At 43.0% G+C, this 24,748-nt stretch overlaps 1 protein-coding gene across 2 annotated transcripts in view; it reads right to left on the reverse strand.

The window, feature by feature from the left end:
* CRYBG2 (crystallin beta-gamma domain containing 2) overlaps positions 1-24,748 on the reverse strand; it is a 190,104-nt gene that overhangs the window by 47,542 nt on the left and 117,814 nt on the right. For both annotated transcript variants that reach the window (XM_073563719.1, XM_073563710.1), the window contains exons 6-10: positions 21,755-21,873; positions 18,214-18,382; positions 17,944-18,083; positions 17,697-17,823; positions 17,565-17,600 (exon numbers count right to left, since the gene is read on the reverse strand). In XM_073563719.1, the coding sequence (XP_073419820.1) occupies positions 17,565-17,600; positions 17,697-17,823; positions 17,944-18,083; positions 18,214-18,382; positions 21,755-21,873 (591 nt within the window). The remainder of the gene's footprint in view (positions 1-17,564; positions 17,601-17,696; positions 17,824-17,943; positions 18,084-18,213; positions 18,383-21,754; positions 21,874-24,748) is intronic.

A 24,748-nucleotide genomic window follows, 5' to 3' on the forward strand; every position in this document is an offset into this window, starting at 1 on the left:
CTTAAATCACTTCAGTGATCTTCTCATTCGCACAGAAGAATGTATTAATCAAGACAAGGCAGCTCATACCACTCTGTCATGTTGATTGAATTGTAAAAGTAGACTGGTTGCTTTAAAATGGGTCTGGTACTTGAAATCATTGTCTTCTGTTAACCATGGTTACATCCAAGGAAACATGAGCAGTCATCATTGCCTTACATTAAAAAGGTTTTACGAGAAAGAAAATTGCCACAGGCTGGTACAGTGAGGCTATATGCACAAGGGATTTCTGATGCTAGCAAACTGAATGAGAATCCTGAAGTCTCAGGCTGTGTGCACACGTTGCGTTTTTGTTGCGTTTTCGCAGCGTTTTTCCACTGCGGAATCCCCGTGAAAACGCAAAGAAAATGCATCCCTTGCAATCCTATGGGATTCCACAATGCTGTGCTAATGCTGTGGATTTTTCTGCTGCGGAATCGCATAGCGGAAAAATCCGCAGCATGCCCATACTTTGTGAAATTGCAGCGATTATGCACCCATAGGAATGCATTTATCCACTTACTTTCCGCATGTGGCTCTCCTCCAGGCCCTGGGTACCATAATCCTGTAAAAAATAGAATAAAAATAAAAAATAGTGATATACTCACCCTCTGGCGGCCCCCAAAGTCCTTCCCGCCTCTCACCACGCTCCCATCTTCCAGTCCCAGTAATGCTTTGCGCAAATGACCGCTGATGACATTGCGCTCTCGCGAGCATGACGTCATCTCAGGTCCTTCGCGCAAAGCATTACTGGGACCGGAAGATACCGGGAGCGCTGCAGAGTAGATTGGGGGCGTCGGAAGGTGAGAATGACAATATATTTTTTTTTAATTATTATTTTAACATCCGAAAAACGCTTGAAAAACGCTTGTGGTTTATCCACGGCAGGAGTGCGGAAATGTTGCGTAAATTTCCGCAGCATTTCTGCAACGTGGGTACATAGCCTCAAGCACACATTGCTTATTTGTGACTTGTAGTGTAGATTTGGTGCACATTCAAAACGGTTTCAGTGTTTTTTAAACCCATTGACTTCAATGAAGTCAGTCAAAAAGCGCTATTAAAAGGCACCTGTCCCCCGTTCCACCGCTGCGCGTCGCTCTGCTGTCTTGCTTCCTCTGGCAGTGACGTTCAGGTCAGAGGGCGCCATGACATAGTTAGCAGGCGCCCTCTGCCTGAACAGTCACTGTGCAGAGCCGGCAACGCTGAGGGACGAGGTGAATATATAGGTTTTTATTTTTAATTGAGGCAGCGGCAGCAGCAGCATTATAAGGGGCCACTAATAACTGTGCATCATTGTAAGGGGCCACTCACTGTGCAGCATTATAAGGGGCCACTAATCATTGTGCATCATTGTAAGGGGCCGCTCACTGTGCAGCATTATAGGGGGCCACTAATAACTGTGCATCATTGTAAGGGTCCGCTCACTGTGCACCACTATAAGGGGGCACTAATAACTGTGCATCAATGTAAGGGGCCGCTCACTGTGCAGCATTATAAAGGGCCACTAATAACTGTGCATCATTGTAAGGGGCCGCTCACTGTGCAGCATTATAAGGGGCCACTAATAACTGTGCATCATTGTAAGGGGCCGCTCAGTGTGCAGCATTATAAGGGCAGTAGCTTCGGCATTTTCCACCCTAGGCTTATACGCGAGTCAATAAGTTTTCCCAGTTTTTTGTGACAAAATTAGGGGGTCGGCGTATACACGGGTCGGCTTATACACGAGTATATGCGGTATATATACAAACAGAGATATAATTATATATTAATTAAACACAGCTGGACTCCAATGAAGGAGAAGAACCATCTCAAGGAGGATGGACAGCATGTGACTTAAATATGAGTGTCTGAGCAAAGGGTCTGAATACTTATGACCATGTGATATTTCCATTTTTCTTTTTTAATAAATTCGCAAAAATTTCTACATTTCTGTTTTTTTCTCAGTCAAGATGGGGTGTAGAGTGTACATTAATGAGAAAAAAAAATGAACTTTTTTGAATTTACCAAATGGCTGCAATGAAACAGAGTGAAAAATTTAAAGGAGTCTGAATACTTTCTTTATCCACTGTATAGATAAAATATAAATATATATACACATATACACACAGTCATGGCCAAAAGAGTTCCAGATTTTTTCTTCTGCATTTTACTGGGATTGTTACCCCTTTTCCATGCACCTCCCGATTATATTTCGGAGTGACATGTCTTTCCTGATTTACTATGGCCAAAAGAGTTGGAAAATGAAGTATTTCTCCCAGAAAAATTTTGCAATTACACATTTTGTTATACACAAGTTTATTTCCTTTGTCTGTATTGGAACAACACAAAAAAACTACACAAAAAAAGCTACATAAATTCATGACCAAGAAGTGCACAATAATAAGTCAAATGCTTACATAGATCAGGAATAGCTGCGTGTACCTCACCCCGACGCGCGTTTCGTCCTCTTCCTCAGGGGCGTGAGGAAGAGGACGAAATGCACGTCGGAGTGAGGGACATGCAGCTATTCCCGATCTATGTAAGCATTTGACTTATTATTGTGCACTTATTGGATCGCGGGTCATGAATTTATGTAGCTCTCATATGCTTGGTTAAAGCGGTGTTAGCAGGCTATGATTTTTTGTTGGGCCACTTGCTACCATCTGTTATGCAAGGATAAATACGCAGCTGTCTTTGATATTTGGAGAGATATTTATATATCGCTATTTATGCCCCAAGTTTTGTTATAATTATGGGAGCCTTGCTTAATATAGCATTTCACTATGATGCTTTATCGGGCTGAATGCTATTATTCTTTAGTTTGGCTAATTATTGAATGGTAACTGAACTTTTTGCATTTAGTGATTGCCATATTGCTATGCATCTTTTGGGTCTCTCATTCTTTGCACCATTAGTCTCTGTTCATAGATGTATTTAGCCTCTTTTCATGTCCCACAACAGAGGTTTCATCAGTTTGTTTCATTGTTTTTACATGTCTTAATTAAATATATGTTTTATGATGATTTTTGTATAGTGCTGTTTCTGTTCCTGGGTAATTACACCGCCGGTGGAACAGACGGGTTTTGATATTGTATTGTGGCACTTGACATAATTATTTTGGATGTCACATTGATTTAATTTTGTAAGCGTGCCAACAATTTTGGCCAGCCCAGTTTTTAGCGTTTGGGTAAAATTATGTCTAATTTGTCTTTTTCTCTGTTTTTTCTGTTGTTCTAATGCACACAAAGGAAATAAACATCTGTATAACAAAAAAATTCTGGGAGAAATACTTCATTTTTTTAAACAATTTCAAGGGTGCTAACACTTTACCACTTTCGGCCATGACGTAATGTTAGTATCTGTCAAATACGGTATATAAATTATAGTGATGAGAGAGCACTAAAATGCTTAGGCACTTGTTACTCGAGTCGAGTAACGAGTATAATGGAAATTAATGGGAAACTCAAGCATTTTGTTTTCTGGCGCTACCCATCCCCCCCCCTGGAGGTCAGGGGGGGTCTAAAAATTGCTGAAAATGATGAAAAGAGAACTGACATGACATGGGAACAACATGGGGAAAACCTTCCTAAGCATCTCTGAGTCCAAGGTTGTTGCTGAGGACAATGTTGTCAGAGTATTACGCCACTTTTACGGATATACTAACATACGAAACCACATTCAAAGTGGATCTCACTGGAAAAAAATGTTAAGATACATTCTTTCCAGGATAATGAATTGTGTATGAGGCAAATTAAATAACAGAAAAAAAAATGCACCTCCACACCTTGGGTTAAGTTCACACACAGTATTTTTGTTGCACTTTTGCATTGCTTTCATTGGTGAAAAAAAACATTCAACAGGAAATGTAATTTTATCATTTTAATACCTTATCTGGCCATGTGGTGTGTGAGACACATTGATATTCTTTTTTTTCTTTTTTCTTTATTTTTTGCAGGGCCATCAGGCAGCCATCACTGTTTGTAGAGGGCCATTAGGCAGCCCTTTCTATTCTATTGTTAAAGGGGCAGCAGGTATTTTGTGGACAGATGTGGTAAAGCACATAATTCTATTGTTTAGTGTAAATGGTATGAAGCCTACAAATAAAACAGTAGGTACAGTTAAATATAGTGAAGGTTAAAGATATTTTGGGGATGTTTTACTGCCTGTGGCCCTGGATGCCTTGATATGTGAAGACTCACAAAGGATTTTTGGTCACAACGTAGTGCCCGGAGTCAGAAAGGTGGGTTTGCATCGCAGTAGGTCATGGGTCTTCCAGCAGGACAATGACCCCAAACATACTTCAAGAACCACTCAAAAATAAATGGAAACAAAGCACTGGAGAGTTCAGAAGTGGTAATTCCAGCTCCAGTACCATAAAGTCTCCCACCACTACCTCTTACATACAGATGCTACAGAGAAACTGTGAATGGACACATTAAATCATTTAATTTTACCAGCTTTGATGAATTTCTGAGTACAGAACACCATAAAAAACATGAATCATTCAATGAATGCATGGTGAGAAACAGCATCAAGAAGGTTTAGAATTTATAAGGCAATAATCCCTGACTAGATGCCTGTCATCCACTAAGCATAAACCTACTGCAATACCTCACCCTACATGAATGGCAGATAGAGAGCGGTATTATTTTGACACAATAGAATCTATTTTAATTTTCCCTGAAAAAAGCGATTAGATGAAATGTAGCAGCATCAAGGACAGTTATTTAATCAACCCTGCTGGGGAATCTCGTGGAGCGTTTTACATCTACTCTGAAGGCCACGACCTCCAAGACATAGAGACTGTTCATGCCACGTGTCTAGCTTGGATATCCAATAGTTGTAAAGTATAGAGGAATCATGGAGGACACTGGTATGGTTGGCAAGGTACTCCTTTAGCATCTTCCAAAACTTTCCCTCCTTGTCAGAGTACCCTGTGCATCAGGGCCTGCGCACTGGGAGACTCGGGAAAACTGTCCCAGCCGTTTGAGAGTGTTCACCTGCCTCTGCTGCATCTTGTGGGTGTCTCCCTAGTCTAAACTCCTTGGTTGTCCAAGGAATTGTGACCTCTGCCGCCAGAGTTGTCAGATGGGAATTTTTTAAATAATTCTTCAAATATGGCCTTCTGGCACTGCAACATTTTAATAGACATCTCCGCCATGGGAAGGAGGAATGTATAGTTCTCCTTGTAGCGTTGGTCTAGAAGGGTGACCAATCAGTGATTCATGTTGTCCAAATGCGTAAAACACAAGGGTCACAGGAAAGACAGTGGAACATAAACTTAGTCATGTGTGCCAGACTGCCAACAGCCAAGACTTCCCTATCCCCACCAAGAGGGCCACTGTCCATGTTGTCCTCCTCATTTTCTCATCCTCCTCCTTGTCCTCCCTCTCCTACTAAGCTTTAGGCCATCCACGCTGAACAGACGGGATGAAGATGGTGTGGATACTACTGTCTGTAGCGCAGGAAACCAGCTTCTGTTTGTCGCCCTCATTATCAAGCAATCCGTGTTGAGAAGATGAGATGAGCTTGGACTGTATGGAATCACCCAGTGTAGTATCTTGCCCCATCTCAACTTGCCCCACCTGCAAAGCCTCTGCTTTAATTCTGAGCAGCGAATGTTTCAAAAGACAGAGAATCGGGATGATGACGCTGATTATGGCATCATTGCCGCTCACCATTGGTTGAGTCCTCAAACTTTTGGAGAACCACATAGATGTCAGACATCCATGCCCACTTATCAGCTCTTATTTGAGGAGGCTGATCGCAATACCGACAGGCAAAGGTAGCTGGTATTCAACTACTGCCCTCTACTGCTCACAAAGCCTTGCCACCATATGTAACATTTCGTTCCAACACGTGGTGACTAGAGTTGAGCGACTTTGGTCGGATCAGGTTTCATAAAACAAAATTTGTTTCAGATGAAACTGGTCCGACTAGGGCAAAAAAAGTCGGAGTTTCGTCCGAAACCCGACCCCAATGCATGTCAATGGGAAATAAAAGTCGGCATTGAGCGGATGACATTCATCCACTCAATGTCGACTTTTATTCCCCATTGACTTGCATTGGGGTCAGGTTTCGGACGAAACTCCGGCTTTTTTTTGCCCTAGTCGGACCAGTTTCATCTGAAACAAATTTTGTTTAATGAAACCCGATCCGACCAAAGTCGCTCAACTCTAGTGGTGACATTGCACACCAGTCAGCGAGTTGGAAATTGCAAATGCTGCTGCACTGCCAGGGTGGTGGAAGCTGTAGCCGACTTAAAGAAATGGACACACCACACACGTGGCATACTTTCACAAGTAGCTCAGGCAGATCTGGGTAGGTTTTGAGAAAATGCTGAACCACTAAATTGTTCAAATGGGCGAGACATGGTATGTGTATGAGGTCACCAAGCTTCAGAGCTGCCACCAGGCTATGGCCATTGTCCCACACATTCATGCCTGGTTGTAGGTTCAGGGGTGATAGCCACAGAGAAGTCTAGTTTGTCATACCTTTCAACAATTACATGACTGTATGCGGTTTGTCACCTAAGCAGATTAGCCTCATCACAGCTTGTTGTCGCTTAGCCGAAGCAGTGTTGCAGTGCTTCCAGCTTGCGACTGACTTTTGTGTGATGGAAGTAAGAAGGAGGAGGATGTGCAGGAACTGCTGTAGAAGATGAGCGCAACCCTGATTGAACCACGTCCTGCAATCCTCATAGTCCGTAGCATGTGTTCCGTCCCAGGGTCCGACTGGGTCCCAGCATCAACAATGTTCACGAAGTGTGCTTTCAGGGAAATGTAGCGTCCCTGACCACAAATGCTTGTCCAGGTGTCCGTGGTTAAGTGGATTTTCCCAGTCACAGCGTTAGTCAGGGCATGGCTGATGTTATAGGACACGTGCATGTGTAAGGCAGGGACGGCAGGAGAAATAGTGGCATCTGGGGACAGAGTACCAAAAACACCTGACGCCATGAGGTTGCAGAAAGGTTCTGTCTCCACAAGCTTAAGCAGCAACATTTCCAGAGCAAGTAGTCTGGAAATGTGGCCATTTAGCATTGTAGCCTGTGGGAGGGTGTCTGCGTATTTACGAATCCGTTCCAAGGACTGGGGTAGGGACAACTGAACGCTGAGCTTGGTCACGGACGTGGCCGTGGTTTCTGACGGTGGTTGTAAGTGTGCACCGACAGGTGACGTGCCCGTAGAAAAGGAGAAGAGGCAGTGGTGTCACCCTCAGACACTCTTTCTGGACCCTGGCTGTTCAGCTCAAGTAGTACAGTGCTTCGCTTGCATGTGCTTGAGCATGCTTGTGGTGGTCAGGCTGGTAGTTGTGCTGCCCCATGCTGGCATGGCAGATATTGCAAATTACCTTTTTTTGGCTAACTGGCCTGCCTTTACAAAAGCGCCAGACTTGGGAACATCTAACCCTTACCTTGGCAACTACACCCATGGTGGTGCTCTGGGGATCAGTTGCCCGCCTTATGTCTCTGGCCATCGCCTGCCTCTTCCTGCTGTGGATCCTTCCCCATGTGCTGCTGTCCTCGTTCTGCATGTCACAACTCTTGTTGGGTGTCCTGAGACTAGGGGCTCCTTCCCTGTACCTAACGCTAGGGGCACCCTAGCTCGCCATGTTCCCCAGATTACTTCTGATGGTGAAGACGCTGGGGCCACATACCTTGCCTTAGCTCCTAAATTGGCCCTCAGTCTGCATCCTTCCCCCACCAAGGGAAGAGAGGAGTATGAGTGTACCAACCAGACTAACAAGGTAATATGAACAGGGATAACAAAAAATACCGAACATACTAATATATTCACACAGATAACAGAGGAATGCACTAGGGAGTGGAGGATGGGGGTAAATCAAAGTAGGAGAAAAAAGGGAATTACCACACACCAAAAATGTTGCAACATTCAAATCCACCAAATGCCTTCTCCAAATAACAACCACTAACAACCTCCAGCCAAGCAGCAAAAGCGATCTCTGACAATGAGTGCTAGCCAGGGCCCAGATTATATAGGACATGGGAGTGTGTTATGATTGGGTCACCGAGGAGGAGAGCAAGACCAAGATAAGCCACAGAAAACCAGAGAGGTTGGTAACTAAGCGGATTGCAGACCCCTGATCCTATCCACACAACTAGCAGTAGCCGTGGAGCGTACCTACGATGATCCTAGACGCCTCGACACAGCCGGAGAGCTAAATAAGCCTAAAGCATGAAAGGGGAAATCTAAACTGCCCCAGAGCAGACCCCAAAGGAATAGATAGCCCCCAAACATATATTGTCAGTGAGACAAGATGAAAACACAAACGCAGGTAGGAAAATAGACTGAGCAAACGATGGGGCCCACACTAACTAGACAGGACAGGAAAGGAAAGACACTGTCTGCAATCACGCAAAAAACCCTGCAAACAATGTCCAACACGTCTGATAGAAAAATGCTGAAGTCGCACAACTTTGCCCACTATATCAGCACTCTGGTATATTCTGAAAGCAGAGGAAAAAGAGGTCAATCTAATAAGGAACAAAAACAAACTGACACAAGCAGTAACATATGGATGGAAATTTATCACAGCCCCAGCCGGGGCTGGCTGACCACACAAAACTGAAATAGACAAAACCAGATCAAATGTGAACAATAGCAAAAGAACACTTAGCTGAGCATGCAGGGACTGAGCTGGAAACTAAGACCTCTGGAGGCAGGAAAAAATCACCAGCAGGGATAGAGGGAGTCAGCTGTCTTAAATCCAGTCAGAAACTCCAGATCCCCAATCATCCTCCTCATCATCAAGTGGCAAGCCTCTGCCAATCAGATCAGCTCCATTACCTCCAGTAACCACCAGAGGAAGCCCAGAAAAAGAACTCGCGACCCCTCTGTCAATATAACCAGCTCCACTACCTTCACTAGTAACCAGAGGTAGGCCAGAAAGCAAATTCACAACAGGAGAGGCTAATAGTGAACAGCTGATCCTTAATGAAGGAAAGTTTCCAGGAGCTCTCAACTGAGCAGATTAACCTCTGCACTGCTAAAAGAAACTTACACCATTTAATATGAAGTTGAAGTACTTCTAATCAGTGCAAGAGTAGAAGAAATCAGACACTGCAGTCTTCTAGATCCTCTCTGTTGCGGTAAACCCATGACAGTCACCTTCCCCGGTTGGGTCAGTGACTTCATTGTCCACCAACTCATCTTTCACTTCCACATCCTGGTCCTCATCCTGACATGCTGATGTAGCAACACAACTTGCTGGCAATTGTGTCTCATCATCATTCAGCTCTTTCGACAGTAATTGCATTTTCCTACCGTTACTTCAGAAGAAAGGAAAGTCCAGCTCCAGGAATAAAATCCAAAATTTTTATTATTTCCAATAAAACATTGACATGGCTGCTATATTCATCTTTACAGTATACCCTACTGCGATCCCCCCGCAGCTATTTACCTGTTAAATGCTGCTGTCAAACTCCGACAGCGGCATTTAACATGCACTTCCGACAATCGCGTCCGAAATCCACCCATCGGTGACCCCGTCACATGATCGCGGGTCATCAATGGGTTGACATGACAAGCAGAGGTCTCCTGCAGACCTCTATGGTTGTCAATGCCGGATTGCTATGAGCGCTGCACGGTGGTTGGCGCTCATAGCAAGTCAGCAATTCTGTTACATACAGGCGATCCAATCATCGCCTGTATGTAGCAGAGCTGATTGGGTTATGGCTGCTTCTATTCTCCCATGAAGACTATTGAAGCATGCCAAAAGTAAAAAAAACTGTTTTTTAAAACTACAAGAGTTAAAATCACCCCCCTTTCGCACCATTCAAAATAAAACAATAATGAAAAATCAAACATACACATATTTGGTATTGCCGCTTTCAGAATCACCCTATCTATCAATAAAAAAAGGATTAACCTGATCGCTAATCGGCGTAGCAAGAAAAAAAGTAAAAATGGTAAAATTACATTTTTTTGGTCGCCTTCACATTGCATTAAAATGCAATAATGGGCGATCAAAAGATCGCATCTGCACCACAATGATATCATTAAAAACGTCAGCTCAGCAAGCAAAAAATAATCCCTCACCCAACCCGAGCGGACGAAAATTGGAGACGCTACGGGTATCAGAAAATGGCGCAAAGTTTGGATATTTTTTTCACCATATGACTTGGAGAATCATAATGGCTGGTCAGTTTTAGCATTTAGTGAACATGGTAAAAAAGTCAAACAAAAAAACAAGTGTGGGATTGCACTTTGTCTGCATTTTCACTTGATTGGAATTTTTTTCCCACTTTCCAGTACACGAAATGTTAAAACCAATGATGTCATTTCAAAGTACAACTCGTCCTGCAAAAAACAAGCCCTCATTTGGCCATATGGACAGAAAAATAAAAAAAGTTATGGCTCTGAGAAGAAGGGGAGCAAAAAGCGAAAATGCAAAAATGAAAATACCCCTGAGGATTAAGAGGTTAAAACCAACTTTAAAATTAATTTTGTTTGTGGTAAAACCTCTTTAAGGCCTTCCTCACTCTGTCCTTACTTTATGGAAGTTTTCAGATGCCATTTTCTCTATGCTGGATTCTGTTTAAATCTTGAGCAACACTGCTACCTGCTGGTGTTTAACAGCAACTCAGCCTATATATTAGACCATCTACTCATTGTGAACTAAGACAGTTTCTCCTGATGGACATTTTATAGCTGTTAATATACATTGGGGAAAATAAGTATTTGATAGACTGGCGATTTTATTGTAGGTAGACTTCAACTGTGAGAGACAAAATCTAAAATGAAAAATCAGAAAATCACACTGTATGATTTTTAAATGATTAAATTGAATTTTATTGCATGAAATAAGTATTTGATCATCTACCAACCAGCAAGGATTTTGGCTCTCACAGACATGTTAGTTTTTTCTTTAACAAGCCCTACTACTCTGTACTCATTACCTGTATTAATTGCCCGTTAGAACTCAATACCTGTATAAAAGACGTCTGTCCACACACTCAATCACACTCCAACCTCTCCAGAATTGCCAAACCCAAAGAGCTGTCTAAGGACACCAGGAACAAAATTGTAGACCTGCACAAGGCTGGGATGGGCAAAAGCCCAATAGATCAGCAGCCTGGTGAGAAGGTAACAACTGTTGTTGCAATTATTAGAAAACGGAAGCAACACAAGATGACTGTCAATCTTCCTCAGTCTGGGGCTCCAAAGATCAGGAATCAGCCTAGAATTATATGAGAGGACCTAGTCAATGTCTTGAACAGAGCTGGGACCACAGTCTCAAACATTACCATTAGTAACACACTAAACCGTCATGGATTAAAATCCTGCATGGTACGCAAGGTCCCCCTGCTCACACCAGCACATGTCCAGGCTTGTTTGAAGTTTGCCAATAACCATCTGGATGATCCACAGGAGTCATGGGAGAAAGTCATGTGGTCAGATGAGATCAAAAAGCCGTGTTTGGAGGAAGAAGAAGGATGAGTACAACCGCAAGAAGACCATCCCAACCGTGGAGCATGGTATCATACTTTGGGCTTGCTTTTCTGCAAAGGAGACAGGATGACTGCACCGTATTGAACAGAAGATGGATGAGGTTATGTTCCATGAGATTTTGGCCAACCGCCTTCCCTCAGTATGAACATTGAACATACAGTCAGGGCAACTAAGGCATGACTCCATAAGAAGCATTTCAATGTCCTGGAGTGGCCTAGCCAGTCTCCAGATCTGAACCCAACAGAAAATCTTTGGAGGGACCTGAAACTCAACTTTGCTCAGACACAGCGATGAAACCTGAAAGATCTGGAGAAGATCTGTAAGGAGGAGATGGCTATAATTCCTGCTGCAGTGTGAGCAAACTTGGTCAAGAACTACAGGAAACGTCTGACCTCTGTAATTGCAAACAAAGGTTTCAGTACCAAATATATGTTCCTTTTTTTATCGTATCAAATACTTATTTCATGCAATAAAATGCAAATTAATTATGCAAATACAATGTGATTTTCTGGACTTTTTTTTTAAGATTCTGTCTCTCACAGTTGAAGTGTACTTATGATAAAAATTACAGACCCCTCCATTTTGCGTAGGTGGGGAAATTTGTAAAATCGGAAGTGTATCAAATACTTATTTTCCCCAATGTGTTCCTGAAGTTGGTCACTGCTTTAATCAGTTGAATCCTGGAGATAGCTGACGTTATAATGGCAAATAAAAAGGCTGTTAATAAATTCCTGAAGTTGTTCTCTGCTTTAATCCGTTGAATCTGGGAGACAGCTGACATTGAAATAGCAAATGCAAAGAAAAAAACATAAAGGGAAGTCCTTCCAATTTGACCAGCCTTGCTCATCATATATTGATTCTAAAAACTCCTTCACTTCAGCCAGCGCACTGACGCATATTAGAGCAGGTGAAGCTAAAAATTTGTAACAATACTTCAGGATCCTGCATGATTTGTAAGGTTCCACATCGGACCTCTCTGCTTGTAGACTATGAATTCTTAACTTCTTATCAGCCGCATTCTCCTCAAAGATCCTCTTGCTCCTCTACAAACATTGACCAGGAATTTTCCCAGATTCTTTCAGCTGTCAACGTCAGTCAAGTCATGTTGGTAACTAAAGTGGACAAACTTTGGCAGGATTTTGTAATTCTGAATCATGACTTGCAGAAAATTAGAGAGCTCACATCAGAGATAAAGCAAGGAATTTTGGATGTAGATACTCAGGGCTAAGACGGCTCAAATTGCAAAACTAAAGAAATACCAACAGGTGGCGCTATAGAGTTCAAGTCCTCTCTTTCTCTGAAGAAGCAATTTACATATTTTTTTCCCAGAGGAGCATTGCATGGCGAATAAGCCTCCTTATCTTGACAAGCCAGAGCTAGCATGTCACTCTCCACAAGGAGAAACCTTACCCCTTAGACCTCAGTCCAGAGCCTCTCACCTAGCCAAATCAGTTCTCATACTTTGCACTGACGAGAGCCAATAGCTCGAAACACCATGACTGCAAATTGAGATTCTGATTTGGCTTTTATCCTTAGTCATATTACAAGACTCGTTAAAGGGTTGATTGTAACTTGTAGGATCGCTACTACCAACAGGTGGCGCAATAGAGTTCAAGTCCTCTTTTTCTCTGAAGAGGCAATTTGCACAGAACTAAAGAAACAAATCAACACTTTAATGAGAGCAAATGAGTTTGAAAATTAGCCTTGCGCTTCTCCACCTTCCATTTGAGGATGCCCAACAGATGCTCAGTAGGGATTAGGGCTGGAGATATGCTTAGCCAGTCCAGTCCCTCTACCCTCAATTTCTTTAACAAGGCAGTGGTCGTCTTGGAGGTGTGTTTAGGGTTGTTATCATGTTGGAATTCTGCCCTGCGGTCCAGTTTCCGAAGGGAGGTGATTATGCTCTGCTTCAGTATGTCACAGTACATGTTGACATTCATAGTTCCCTCAATGAGCTCTAGCTCCCCACAGCCACCAGCACTCATGTAGCCCCAAACCATGACACTCCCACCACCATACTTGACTGTAGGCAAGACACACTTGCCTTTGTACTCCTCACTTCGCTGCCACCACACATGCTTGACACCGTCTGAACCAAATAAGTTCATCTTGACTTCATCAGATCACAGGACATGGTTCCAATAATTCATTTCCTTAGTCTGCTTGTCTTCAACAAAATGGTTGCGGGCTTTCTTGTGCATCATATTTAGAAAAGACTTCCTTGTGGGACGACAGCTATGCAGACCAATTTGATGCAGTGTGCTGCATATGATCTACAGTAAGAACTGACATGCTTTAAGCTCTGCATCAATGCTGGCAGCACTCATATGTCTATTTTGAAAAGACAACCTCTGGACATGATGCTGAACACATGCCCTCAACTTCCTTGGTTGACCATGGCGAGGCCACTTCTGAGTGGAATCTGTCTAGTTAAACCTCTGTATGGTTTTGGCCAACATGCTGCAGCTCAATTTCAGGGTGTTGGCAAGCATCTTATAGTTATCTTTATGTTGAGCAACAATTCTTTTTTTTCAGATCCTCAGAGACTTCTTTGCCATGAGGTGAAATGCTGAACTTCCAGTGCCCAGTATCAGAGAATACCTGACAGATATCACTAAATATAACACACCTGCTCCCCATTCTTCACCTGAGATCTTGTAACACTAATGAGCCACATGACACTGGTGAGGGAAATGGCAAATTGGGCACAATTTGGCCATTTAAACTTTAGGGTGTACTCTACTCAATTTTGTTGCCAGCGGTTTAGACATTAGTAGTTGTGCATTGAGTTGCTTAGAGGGCAAAAAAATCCTCTTTATTAGTATTTATTAAAAAGTTAAAAAATGATAACCATACCCCAAATAGAAATCAGAAGGAAGCGAGGGAAATTTGATTTTACACAGCACAGTAGCCACAATGGATATTCACTTGTTTTGTACAGGGCGACAAAGGCAGGAGGTGATAAGGAGGGAGGAGCAAACTTTCCCTTGAATGAAGACCCTAAATAAACACCCTACCTTACCAGGCACCCTAAGGATATGTTCACAGCAGTGGCGTAACTACAAAGTTATGGGCCCCGGTGTGAACTTTCCAATTGGGCCCCCCCACCATGCCAAAATACACGCACATCTCAGCTCCACACACTTTGTACACACGCGGTTCCGCTCCGTACACCTCGTACACACGCGGCTCCGCTCCCTGCACCTCGTACACACGTGGCTCCGCTCCATACACCTCGTACACATGCGGCTCCGCTCCATACAACTCGTACACACGCGGCTCCGCTCTGTACACCTCGCACACACGCAGCTCCGCTCTGTACACCTTGTACACACGCAGCTCCTCTCCGTACACCTCATACACACACGGCTCTGCATACCTCGTACACACACGGCTCCGCTCCGTACACACATATGGCTCCATTCCATACATCTCGTACACACACGGCTCCATACACCCTGTACACACGCGGCTCCGCTCCGTACACCTCGTACACACGCAGCTCCGCTCCGTATACACGTGGCTCCTCTACATACACCTCATACACACGGCTCCGCTCCGCAGACCTCGTACACACACAGCTCCGCTCCGTTCACGCATATCGCTCTGCTCCGTACATCTCGTACACACACGGCTCAGCTCACCTCACACACACACGGCTCTGCTCCGTACATCTCGTACACACAGGGCTCTGCTCCAGACACCTCCTACACACACAGCTCTGCTCCGTACACACATATGGCTCCACTCCATACATCTCGTACACACACGGCTCCATACACCCTGTACACACGCGGCTCCGCTCCGTACACCTCGTACACACGCAGCTCCGCTCCGTATACACGTGGCTCCTCTACATACACCTCATACACACGGCTCCGCTCCGCAGACCTTGTACACACACAGCTCCGCTCCGTTCACGCATATCGCTCTGCTCCGTACATCTCGTACACACACGGCTCAGCTCACCTCGCACACACACGGCTCTGCTCCGTACATCTCGTACACACACGGCTCAGCTCACCTCGCAGACACACGGCTCTGCTCCGTACAGCTCGTACACACAGGGCTCTGCTCCAGACACCTCCTACACACACAGCTCTGCTCCGTACACACATATGGCTCTGCTCCGTACATCTCGTACACACACGGCTCCGCTCACCTCGTACACACACGGCTCCGCTCACCTCGTACACATACGGCTCCGCTCTGCACACCTCGTAAACAACGGCTCTGCTCCGTACACACATATGGCTCCACTCCGTACATCTCGTACACACATGGCTCCGCTCACCTCGTACACACTCGGCTCCGCTCCGTACACCTCGAACACACACGGCTCCGCTCACCTCGTACACACTCGGCTCCGCTCCGTACACCTCGAACACACACGGCTCCGCTCCGCACACCTTGTACACACAGCTCTGCTACATCCACCCTGTAAACACCTCCTTACCCCACAAATAAGCTTTACCTCATCCAGCACCATGACAACCAGCACAGCAGAGTTCTGCATACACTGAGGCTCCTGATCATGTGACCCCTGACTCCTCCCCTCCAGTGACCTCATCACAGGTTCTGTGTGCACAGAAAAGAACACAGCCTAGGACGTCATTGCAGGCTGCGGTGGGTCTATCTGGGAGGGCGAGGATGGGGTGCATGGGGGCGCGTGGTGGTTCAGTGCAGTGCAGGAAGAGTAGACTCCAGGGCAGGACGGGGGGCTGGTCAAAAACGGGACTGTCCCGCGAGAATCAGGACAGTTGGGAGATATCATGGTCTGACCTGCCGGGACCCTGACTCCCCCCGGGCCCGGTCGCAGTGGCGACTGCTGCAACTGTGGTAGTTACACCCCTGGTTCACAGTTTTGCTGCGTTTTTTAATGCAAATTAAAAGCTGCTTTTTACAGCATCATGAAAAGATATTAGATTTCAGAAATCTCATGCACACACATTGGTTTTTTTCCTGAGTGAATTGGAAAACTGCTGTTTTTTTAAAAATACTGCAGCATGTCACTTCTTTCAGCATTTTTGCAAGATTTTTTCACCCACAGAAAGCAATGAGTAAGAGCAAAAAAGCAACAAGAATGTTTCCGTCAGTTTTTGCTGCGATTTAGTGAAAAACTTGTCCACAGGGTGTGAAACACATATTTTTGCAATTTTCTCAAGTTTAAACCAAAATGTTTTGATCTCCTCACATGAAAATGGCAGTTAGGATTTGTACAGTTTAATTCAATTAGTGTCGGACCTACAAAATGCACTGCTAATGTCGTAAACTATTCCCAATCAATTCAACTCCTCTGCAGTTTTCACATTTGCAATTGTGTATTTTTTATTAACGCATGAACTTTTTTGTTCTGAAAAGTCACTATATTTTCAGAAATAAAAATCTTTTTCCATTAAATAATTTGATCAAATTGCCATTTTTTTCCAAAAATGTTTTATGGTTTCACATATGTCTTGCATTGGTGGCCTAAAGGTACTGTCACACTTAGCAATGTACCAGCGATCCCGACCAGCGATATGACGCGGTCAGGATCACTGGTGCATCGCTGGGTGGTCGCTAGTGAGCTGCCACACAGGCAGATCTCACCAGCGACATCGCTGGGGACGGGGATCGCTACTTACCTGTCAGACGCGGCGATCCTGCATCCTCCCGCCCGGCTCCACGAGTCGCTCGTCGTCACAGCAGGAAGCGCCGCAGGAAGCAGACGACGAGAAACGGTCCAGGACGTTCTCGCACGATCAGCGATAACCAGCGGTGGAGCCGGTCGCAGGTAAGTATCAGACACAGCGATATCGCTAGCAATATCGCTATAACGTCACTAGTTATAGAAATATTGCTAGCGATATCGCTTAGTGTGACAGTACCTTAACACTTTGCATTTTCATGCTTGCATGGTGGAAGCAAAGTGAACTTTGAGATCCTGAAAAACGCAGCAAAAAATGTGGTCTTTTACAGACAAGTATTCCCAGGAGGCGAAAGGTCATCGTTAAGCTTTAATTTCCAAAGGAAAATCTTTATTTTAAAAGTTATTTCATGTATCACAAGCTTTATCTTTGTGAAGATAATTATAGTACACTAAACCTCTGATCTCACCTTGGGTTCATTAGGCTTTTCCACTGCTGGTCCTCCCTACAAAATGCAGAAAACAAACATTGTAACAATATAGTCATGGTAAAATATAAATATGAAATGAGTTGAAAAGGAAAAAAGATGAAAATAACTCACTATACGTGCAGGCTGCAAGGAGCATAAATGTGAGTCATGACCATTCCAGGCTTTTCTGTTAGGATATCCTCCAGGTTCCAAAATATAAGGATCTCCTTCAAAAAATTGTTTACTGTACACCAGCCAGCTGTGGGAAACAGTATATTATCACTTTAACTTACACAGTAAATCTCTGAATCACTTAAGCTAGCTAATTGCCTCTATGATCATATACCATCGATTACCAGCTTAATCCCTGATCACTTACAGTCCACTGTGCACTATGATGGATTCCGTTTTAGTTGGTTGTCCATTAACACATAAATCGGCAGTGGCCCCCAAAATTGTTATCTTATTACCCTCTCCATTTTTATCCATAAATAGACTTATTCGAGGCACCTGGAAATCCTTGACATGGAAGAAAGCAGACAGACATAATGACAAATAGTTAAAGTGAAATTAATTTCTTCTTCTTTGTATAAACTTGACTAGTTTTTCACAAACCAAAGGTAATTTTTTTTCATTCCCTTTGACTTACCCGAACCACATGACGCAGTGATCCAATCCATGATTTGGGTTTCTGAGTATCTTCTTTTGGGTTTTCAGTTGATTTGTCTTGAATTTCCCATGGACGAGATAGATCTGTATTGCCTTCTGAAAGCATGACACGTTTTCCTCTATAATGTGGCTTCTCATACAAAAGCCATCTATGTAAAATACATACATTAGTTAGCTTTGAACTGTCAGTAAAAGTCCTTTCACAAAATATATCCCAGTATTTTTGGTTCAAGCCTTAACCCCTTAGTGACCAGGCTAAATTTTTGAAATCTGACCATTCTCACTTTAAGTCTGGAATGCTTCAACATATCCTATTGATTTTGAGTGGGTTTTTTTCGTGACATATTATACCTTATGATAGTGGTAAACTTAGGTTGATATGTTTAGTGTTTATTTATAAAAAATATCAGAAATTTGACAAAAAAAGTTTTAAAATATTGCAATTTTCAAACTTTGACCTTTAAGGGCAGAGTCAGACGGCCGTATAACTCGTGCCAGAATCTCATCTCACTGCACAGACTGGCCGGCACCTCTCCTGACCTGCGCATGACAGTGTGATGGATTACTATGCAGCTGTCAAGCTCAGGTCAGGAGAGCCGACAGCCAGGACGAGGTTTACTATGCGATTCTTGGATGAGAAGTATGGCCGTCTGACTCTGCCCATATCCAGATAGTCATACCATATAATAACATTAATAATATTACCCTCATGTCTACTTTACATCAGCACCATTTGTAAATGCGGTTTTTTCTGTTGTTAACATTTTAGAAGGTTTAAACATTTAGCAGTCATTTTTCATATTTTTCAAGGAAATTTACAAAGTTATTTTTAAGGACATATTCAGTTGTAACATGACTTTGGGGGTTCTATATATTGGAAACCCCCAAAAGTGATGCCATTTTTAAAACTCCACGCCTTAACGTGTTCAAAACTGCTGTCAGGTAGCTTATTAACCCTTCAGGTGCTTTCAGGAATGAATGCAATGTGACATGACAGGAATGAAAAAAATTATTTTTACCACTTAAATGTTTCTAACTTTTGTATAGGCCGCTTATAGCCGGCAGACTCTAAGGCCATTATTTGGCCATGAATTGCCATACCAAACACGAGGACCAGACAATCAAGGGCTCAGGGTGCCGATGGGGTGAAAGAAGAAGCCCCTACACTCTGCTAACCATCTAGATGCCGTAGTCACTATTGACAACAGTATTTAAGGGGTTAAACGGCCATGGTCGGTGCCAACACTGATATAGTGTACAGCCGACAGATGATGGATTGTCACCTGTAGATGCTAGGGATGCTAGTCTCTCATATCGCAGGTTAGTTTTAAGTCGTATTGGTGGTCATTAAGGGGTTAAAGGGCTTCTCCAAGAAATATAATAAAATAAATAATACACATTTTAAATATTAAACATTTTTCTAAATATCTTTACTTAGCAATAAGGTATGTTTTATCTATTGTACTGTCAGGATTTTAAAAAAGGCAACTGCCATTAATTACAACCCATCCTAGATTTCAGATGACTCACAGTAGGACGGTCTGCGTGAAGAACATCTGCTCGTGACTGAGGTCACATCAGAGCAGCGCCCTCTCAGGCATCGTGAACACACAGTCCTCTGTTCAGTCAACCTGACAGGACACTGAGAAGAATGGACTAAAGGAGAACATAAACCCCTTTCTTTAGCTGACTGAGAATGAACGTCCACCTCAGTCAGCCAGACAGTTTTCCTGTTTCTGCCTTGTGCTTCAAGCAGTCCGTCATACTGTGTGTCTTCTGACATCAAGGACAGGCTGCACAATTAGATATCTGGCAGTTGCCAGCTTTGAAATCCTGCCAGAGTGCAGTAGATAAAGAATACCTTTTTACTAAATAAAATAAATTTAAAAAAATGTTTAATATTTAAATGTTTATTATATATTGTATGTATTTTATTACATTTCTCTGAAAACATCTTTTAAGAGGTCCTTTCACCAAACTTTTTAACTGTACTGAATAAAATAATAGCTGTAGCTGAGTGAAATAAAATAAAAATCGTTTGTCATACATCTCACTCTGAGAGACCTACTCTAAGCTATGGTTGGGCGGATTCTTTCTTTGTTTGCTTATTGATCATCATGATACATGGTGGAGAACATGTCCCCAGTTAAATCTCTGCTAACTTTTGTTAAATCCATGTGAGTGTTAACTCATTAGATTCATCAGACGCCTCTCTCACAGCCAAACCAGATCTCACACTTTGCACTGACGAGGAGCGGTACCCTGAAACACAGTGTCTGCAAATTGAGATTCTGGCTTGGCTTTTATCCTAAGTCATGTAACAAGGCTCGCTAAAGGGTCGACATTGACTTTTATTATTGCTACTTCCAATAGGTGGCACTAGAGTTCTACTCCTCTTCCTCTCTGAAGAGACAATTTGCATAATTAGGTCATTAGATTCCAAACACTTTGATTGCTAACATCTCCTCTATGGAAAGGTGACACTAAAAAAATTTCAGCTCTGCAGCCACTATTACATTATGTGTCCAGTTCAAAGTGCAAAATTGGAGCTTAGTAGCATGCAACCTTAACCATATACATAAACCAATATACAGTAGTTAAGATAAATGTTTTCTGTAAAGATATCCAAAGCACCAAGAATCTGACAAAAATGAAAATTAAACTATAAAGGCGTTTTTAACACCTAGCCTGAGAGCAGCATGATGTAGAGACAGAATCCCTTATTACAGCGATGTGTCACTTACTGGGCTGCTTGCTGTAGTATTGATAAAATTGCTGTTTTATTTTATCAGCAGGAGATTATCACTAGAGAACTAGTAAACCTGCTGCCACGTAGTCGTTTATGTTCATGAGGTTTGCATAACCTGCCCCCTCCACTGATTGGAAGCTCTCTACCTATGCACAGCCTGCACAGAAATCTACCTATATAGTGTTGTGAGTGGGGTTAGACAGAGCTCAGCATTCAGAGAACTGCAACAGATAAATTAGTGATTTTATCAAGCAAGTTGTAAATAAAGTGACACATTGCTGAAATCAGGGAGGAGGCTAAAATGGTCGAAAACCTTCTTCAAGAATGAAAACAGAATTTTAAAATGTTTTAAATTGACAGCTGTCACTTTTGACTCCCGCCGGCCCCTCATGTGATTTTGAGGTGCTGATTGGTTGCCATAGCAGTCAGCGTTCTGCAATGTGAAAGCTCCTACAAGGCCCAGCTTGTGTGATAAGAGGCGATCATAGGTTCAAGTACCATTAAAAAATATTTTTTAAAACTTCTAATTTATTTATTTTTTACAGTTGTAAAAATAAAAGTTTAAATCACCCCCTGTTTTTCTCTAAATGTAAATAGAAAAATGCAAAACATATTAAGCCATAAAAACGTAATTTTTTTTGTTTTGTTGCTTGCATAATTGTCTGATTTACTAAAATATGAAGATATTGATCCTACAAAAGGTATATGCCAACATGGGTAAAAAAAAAAACCTGACATGACAAATGATTTTTTTTTTACAAATGCTACTTACCCTCCTCGAATAATCCGAACAGAGATCGTTCCCTGTAACTTCCAGTCACACATGTTACCCACATCACTAAAGATCTCATATACACGGCCCTTGAAACCGGGCTCTGAAAATAGCATGATCTGATGATGAAGAAACGCAAGAAGGAAGATACATTACTTTTGCATCTATCCAATAATATTACCATGGTCCTTACTGAACATTAAATGCTATCTCCAGCTATATAAAAATGCCTTTAATTTTGATGAAAAACAAGACTTTTACAACTCTCATCTTTTTAGCAACATTTTAGGACTCATTTTTGTTACAGAAAGCTAAACATTTTAGTTCCCTTTCATCTGACAAGGATTGGAACAACAATATATAATATGATTTGACATTACACTTATGCTAGTGAGTAAATATTCAAATTTTGGTGGTCTAAGGGTAATGATTTTTGCTGTAGGAGCTTATATTTTTTTTAAACTGCTTTAAAATTAAGTCATATCACTGTATATAAAGATTGCACAGTGAACAAGTGATACATAGTACAGTTTTTACCCAGACATCAACAGTGAAAGAAATAGTGCTGAGACACCAGACATTTAGGATGCTGTAATTTTAAAGAAGTTGCAGTAAGCCTTAGGCTATGTGCCCACGTTGCGTGTTAAAATGCACACTGAAAACTGGATTCCTTCCCAGAAATCGCACGTTTTTTTCCGCGCGATTTCACGGTGATTTTACCGCGATTCTGTTCGCGATTTTGCCGCGACTTTCTCAAGCATTTTCCAAGCGATTTGAAGCATCGCTTGGAAAGTGATTGACAGGTTGGTCACACTCGTCAAACATAGTGTTTGACAAGTGTGACCAGGTTTTTACTATTGAGGCCGCCTATGCGGCATCAATAGTAAAAGAAAGAATGTAAAAAAGAATTAAAAAATAAAAAATCGGGGTATATTTACTTTCCGATGTCCCGCGCAGTCTCAGCGACGCTCCCGTTCCCAGCGATGCCTTGCGAGACCTGTGATGACGTTGGTCTCGCGTTGCTATAGCGATCTCACGATCTCACAAGACCGCTAGAGTCACTCGAGACTACGTCACTACAGGACCTTGCCGCAAGGCATTACTGGGAACGCTTAGGCCGGGAATGCAGCGCGGGACGTCGGAAGGTAAATATACCCCGATTTTTTTATTTTTTATTCTTTTTTTTTACAGGGGTATGGTACCCAGGGCCTGGAGGACAGGTCTCCTCTCCTCCACACCGTGGGTACCAACCGCACATGAGACGCTTAACTTCCCGCATGGTGGGCATAGCCACATGCGGGAAGTAAGCGATTCTCATGCATTCCTATGGGTGCGGAATCGCAGCAATTCTTTGCGATTCTGCACAAAAGAATGAGCATGCTGCGATTTTTTCCGCGATGCGATTCCGCCACGGAAAAAAGCGCAGCATTAGCACAGCATGTGCGGAATGCCATAGAAATGCATGGGGTGCGTTCTGTACAAGATTTTTAAACGTTTTTGCAGCGTTTTCACGTCGAAAATCGCGGCAAAAACACTTAAAAATCGCATCGTGGGCACACAGCCTTAAAGGAGTTGTGCCATGAATAAAAGTACATTTTAACCAACAGATTTTGGAATAAAAATAAAGTTCAAAATTGGATGCTTTTAAAAATAAAATGTTCCTGTGCTGAGATAATCTTATAAATGTGGTCCTGCTGTGTACTGTGTAATGGCCGCGTCTGACCGTGCAGGAACATGGTCTGATCATACTACAGCTCCTGGGCAGGGGAGGAAGCAAAAGAGAGGATACAGACAGGACAGAATGGGATCACAGCCGATTCTTTTTGTGAGTAAAATATTTCCCTGCAGGAAAAAAAGGGGGAAATGACCTCCAATGTGAAGACTTGGGTAAAATTAAGCATTCTATGATTAAGACCCTTATGGATCGAAACGCGTTGGTTGCTGCTTGTACCTGGTACCCCATCTATGAGATGTTATTCCAGGAATTCTGTGTTTTTTTAATTATTAGTGATGAGCGAGTATACTCGTTGCTCGGGTTTTTCTGAGCATGCTCAGGTGTTCTCCGAGTATTCTATGCAGGATTTTTTGCTGACTGATGGTTCACATAAAAATGGAGATATGTCTTACTTTGCATCAGAAAAAAAGGACCGCACATTGATATAATCTGAGTTGCATCAGTGTGCTTTCTGATTTCCACTGAAAGGTTGCAAGGAAAAGCTTCAGAAACGTCCATCATTTTTTTTTTTATAGAAGAGACAAAATGGATACACAGCATTAAAATGGTTGAAAACTGGACGCAGCACACTGGTTAAAATTGCCATTCTTTTTCTTTAAGGAGAAAAAAAAACTGACATGTGAACTGCAGTGTTTCAAAAATATTTATTATTTCTATCAGAAATGCTTTTTGGCTTATGTTGATTGACAGGTCTCTTTTTAAGCTCCCTTCACCTTTCAGCTTCACCCTTAAGCTCCCTAAAGTATAGGGAGAGACCAGTCAATCAAGCTGAACCGAACAGAAATAAGCCAGAGGGAGTTGCCCACTGGACTCTCCTCACTAACCTTACGTTCCATGCTAATATTTGGCAAGGTTCACACTTATGTTTTAGTATTGTCAGGAGGCTTAGTCGTAAGTTCTATCATTTTTTCTGGAAGCAAAAGGTGCAGCCAGTGGCGTATCTAGGGGGGGCAGCCGGGGCAGTTGCCCCGGGCGCAGCCAGCAGGGGGGCGCAGTCGGGCCGCCTAATGCAGCGGTCCGCAGTGTCCTCCCTGGCGGCTGCGTTCTGCCGCCCCCCACCTGAGAGTCGGTGGTTCTCTGTGACGGCTGTCAAGCTGACAGCCGGCGCAGAGGAGGCCGTGCCGGCTCCCAGGGAACAATTGTACTGGCGTCTATACAGACGCCTGTACAATTGAAGCTCTGACCGCCGAGCCAGAGCGACGTCAGCAGCGTGATCAGGTCATGTGATCACGCTGCTGACGTCACTCCCCGGCGCCCAA

Source organism: Dendrobates tinctorius, unplaced genomic scaffold (assembly GCF_039654945.1).
Source record: "Dendrobates tinctorius isolate UK_male_01 unplaced genomic scaffold, ASM3965494v1 ptg000015l, whole genome shotgun sequence".
Classification (NCBI taxonomy): Eukaryota; Metazoa; Chordata; class Amphibia; order Anura; family Dendrobatidae; genus Dendrobates; species Dendrobates tinctorius.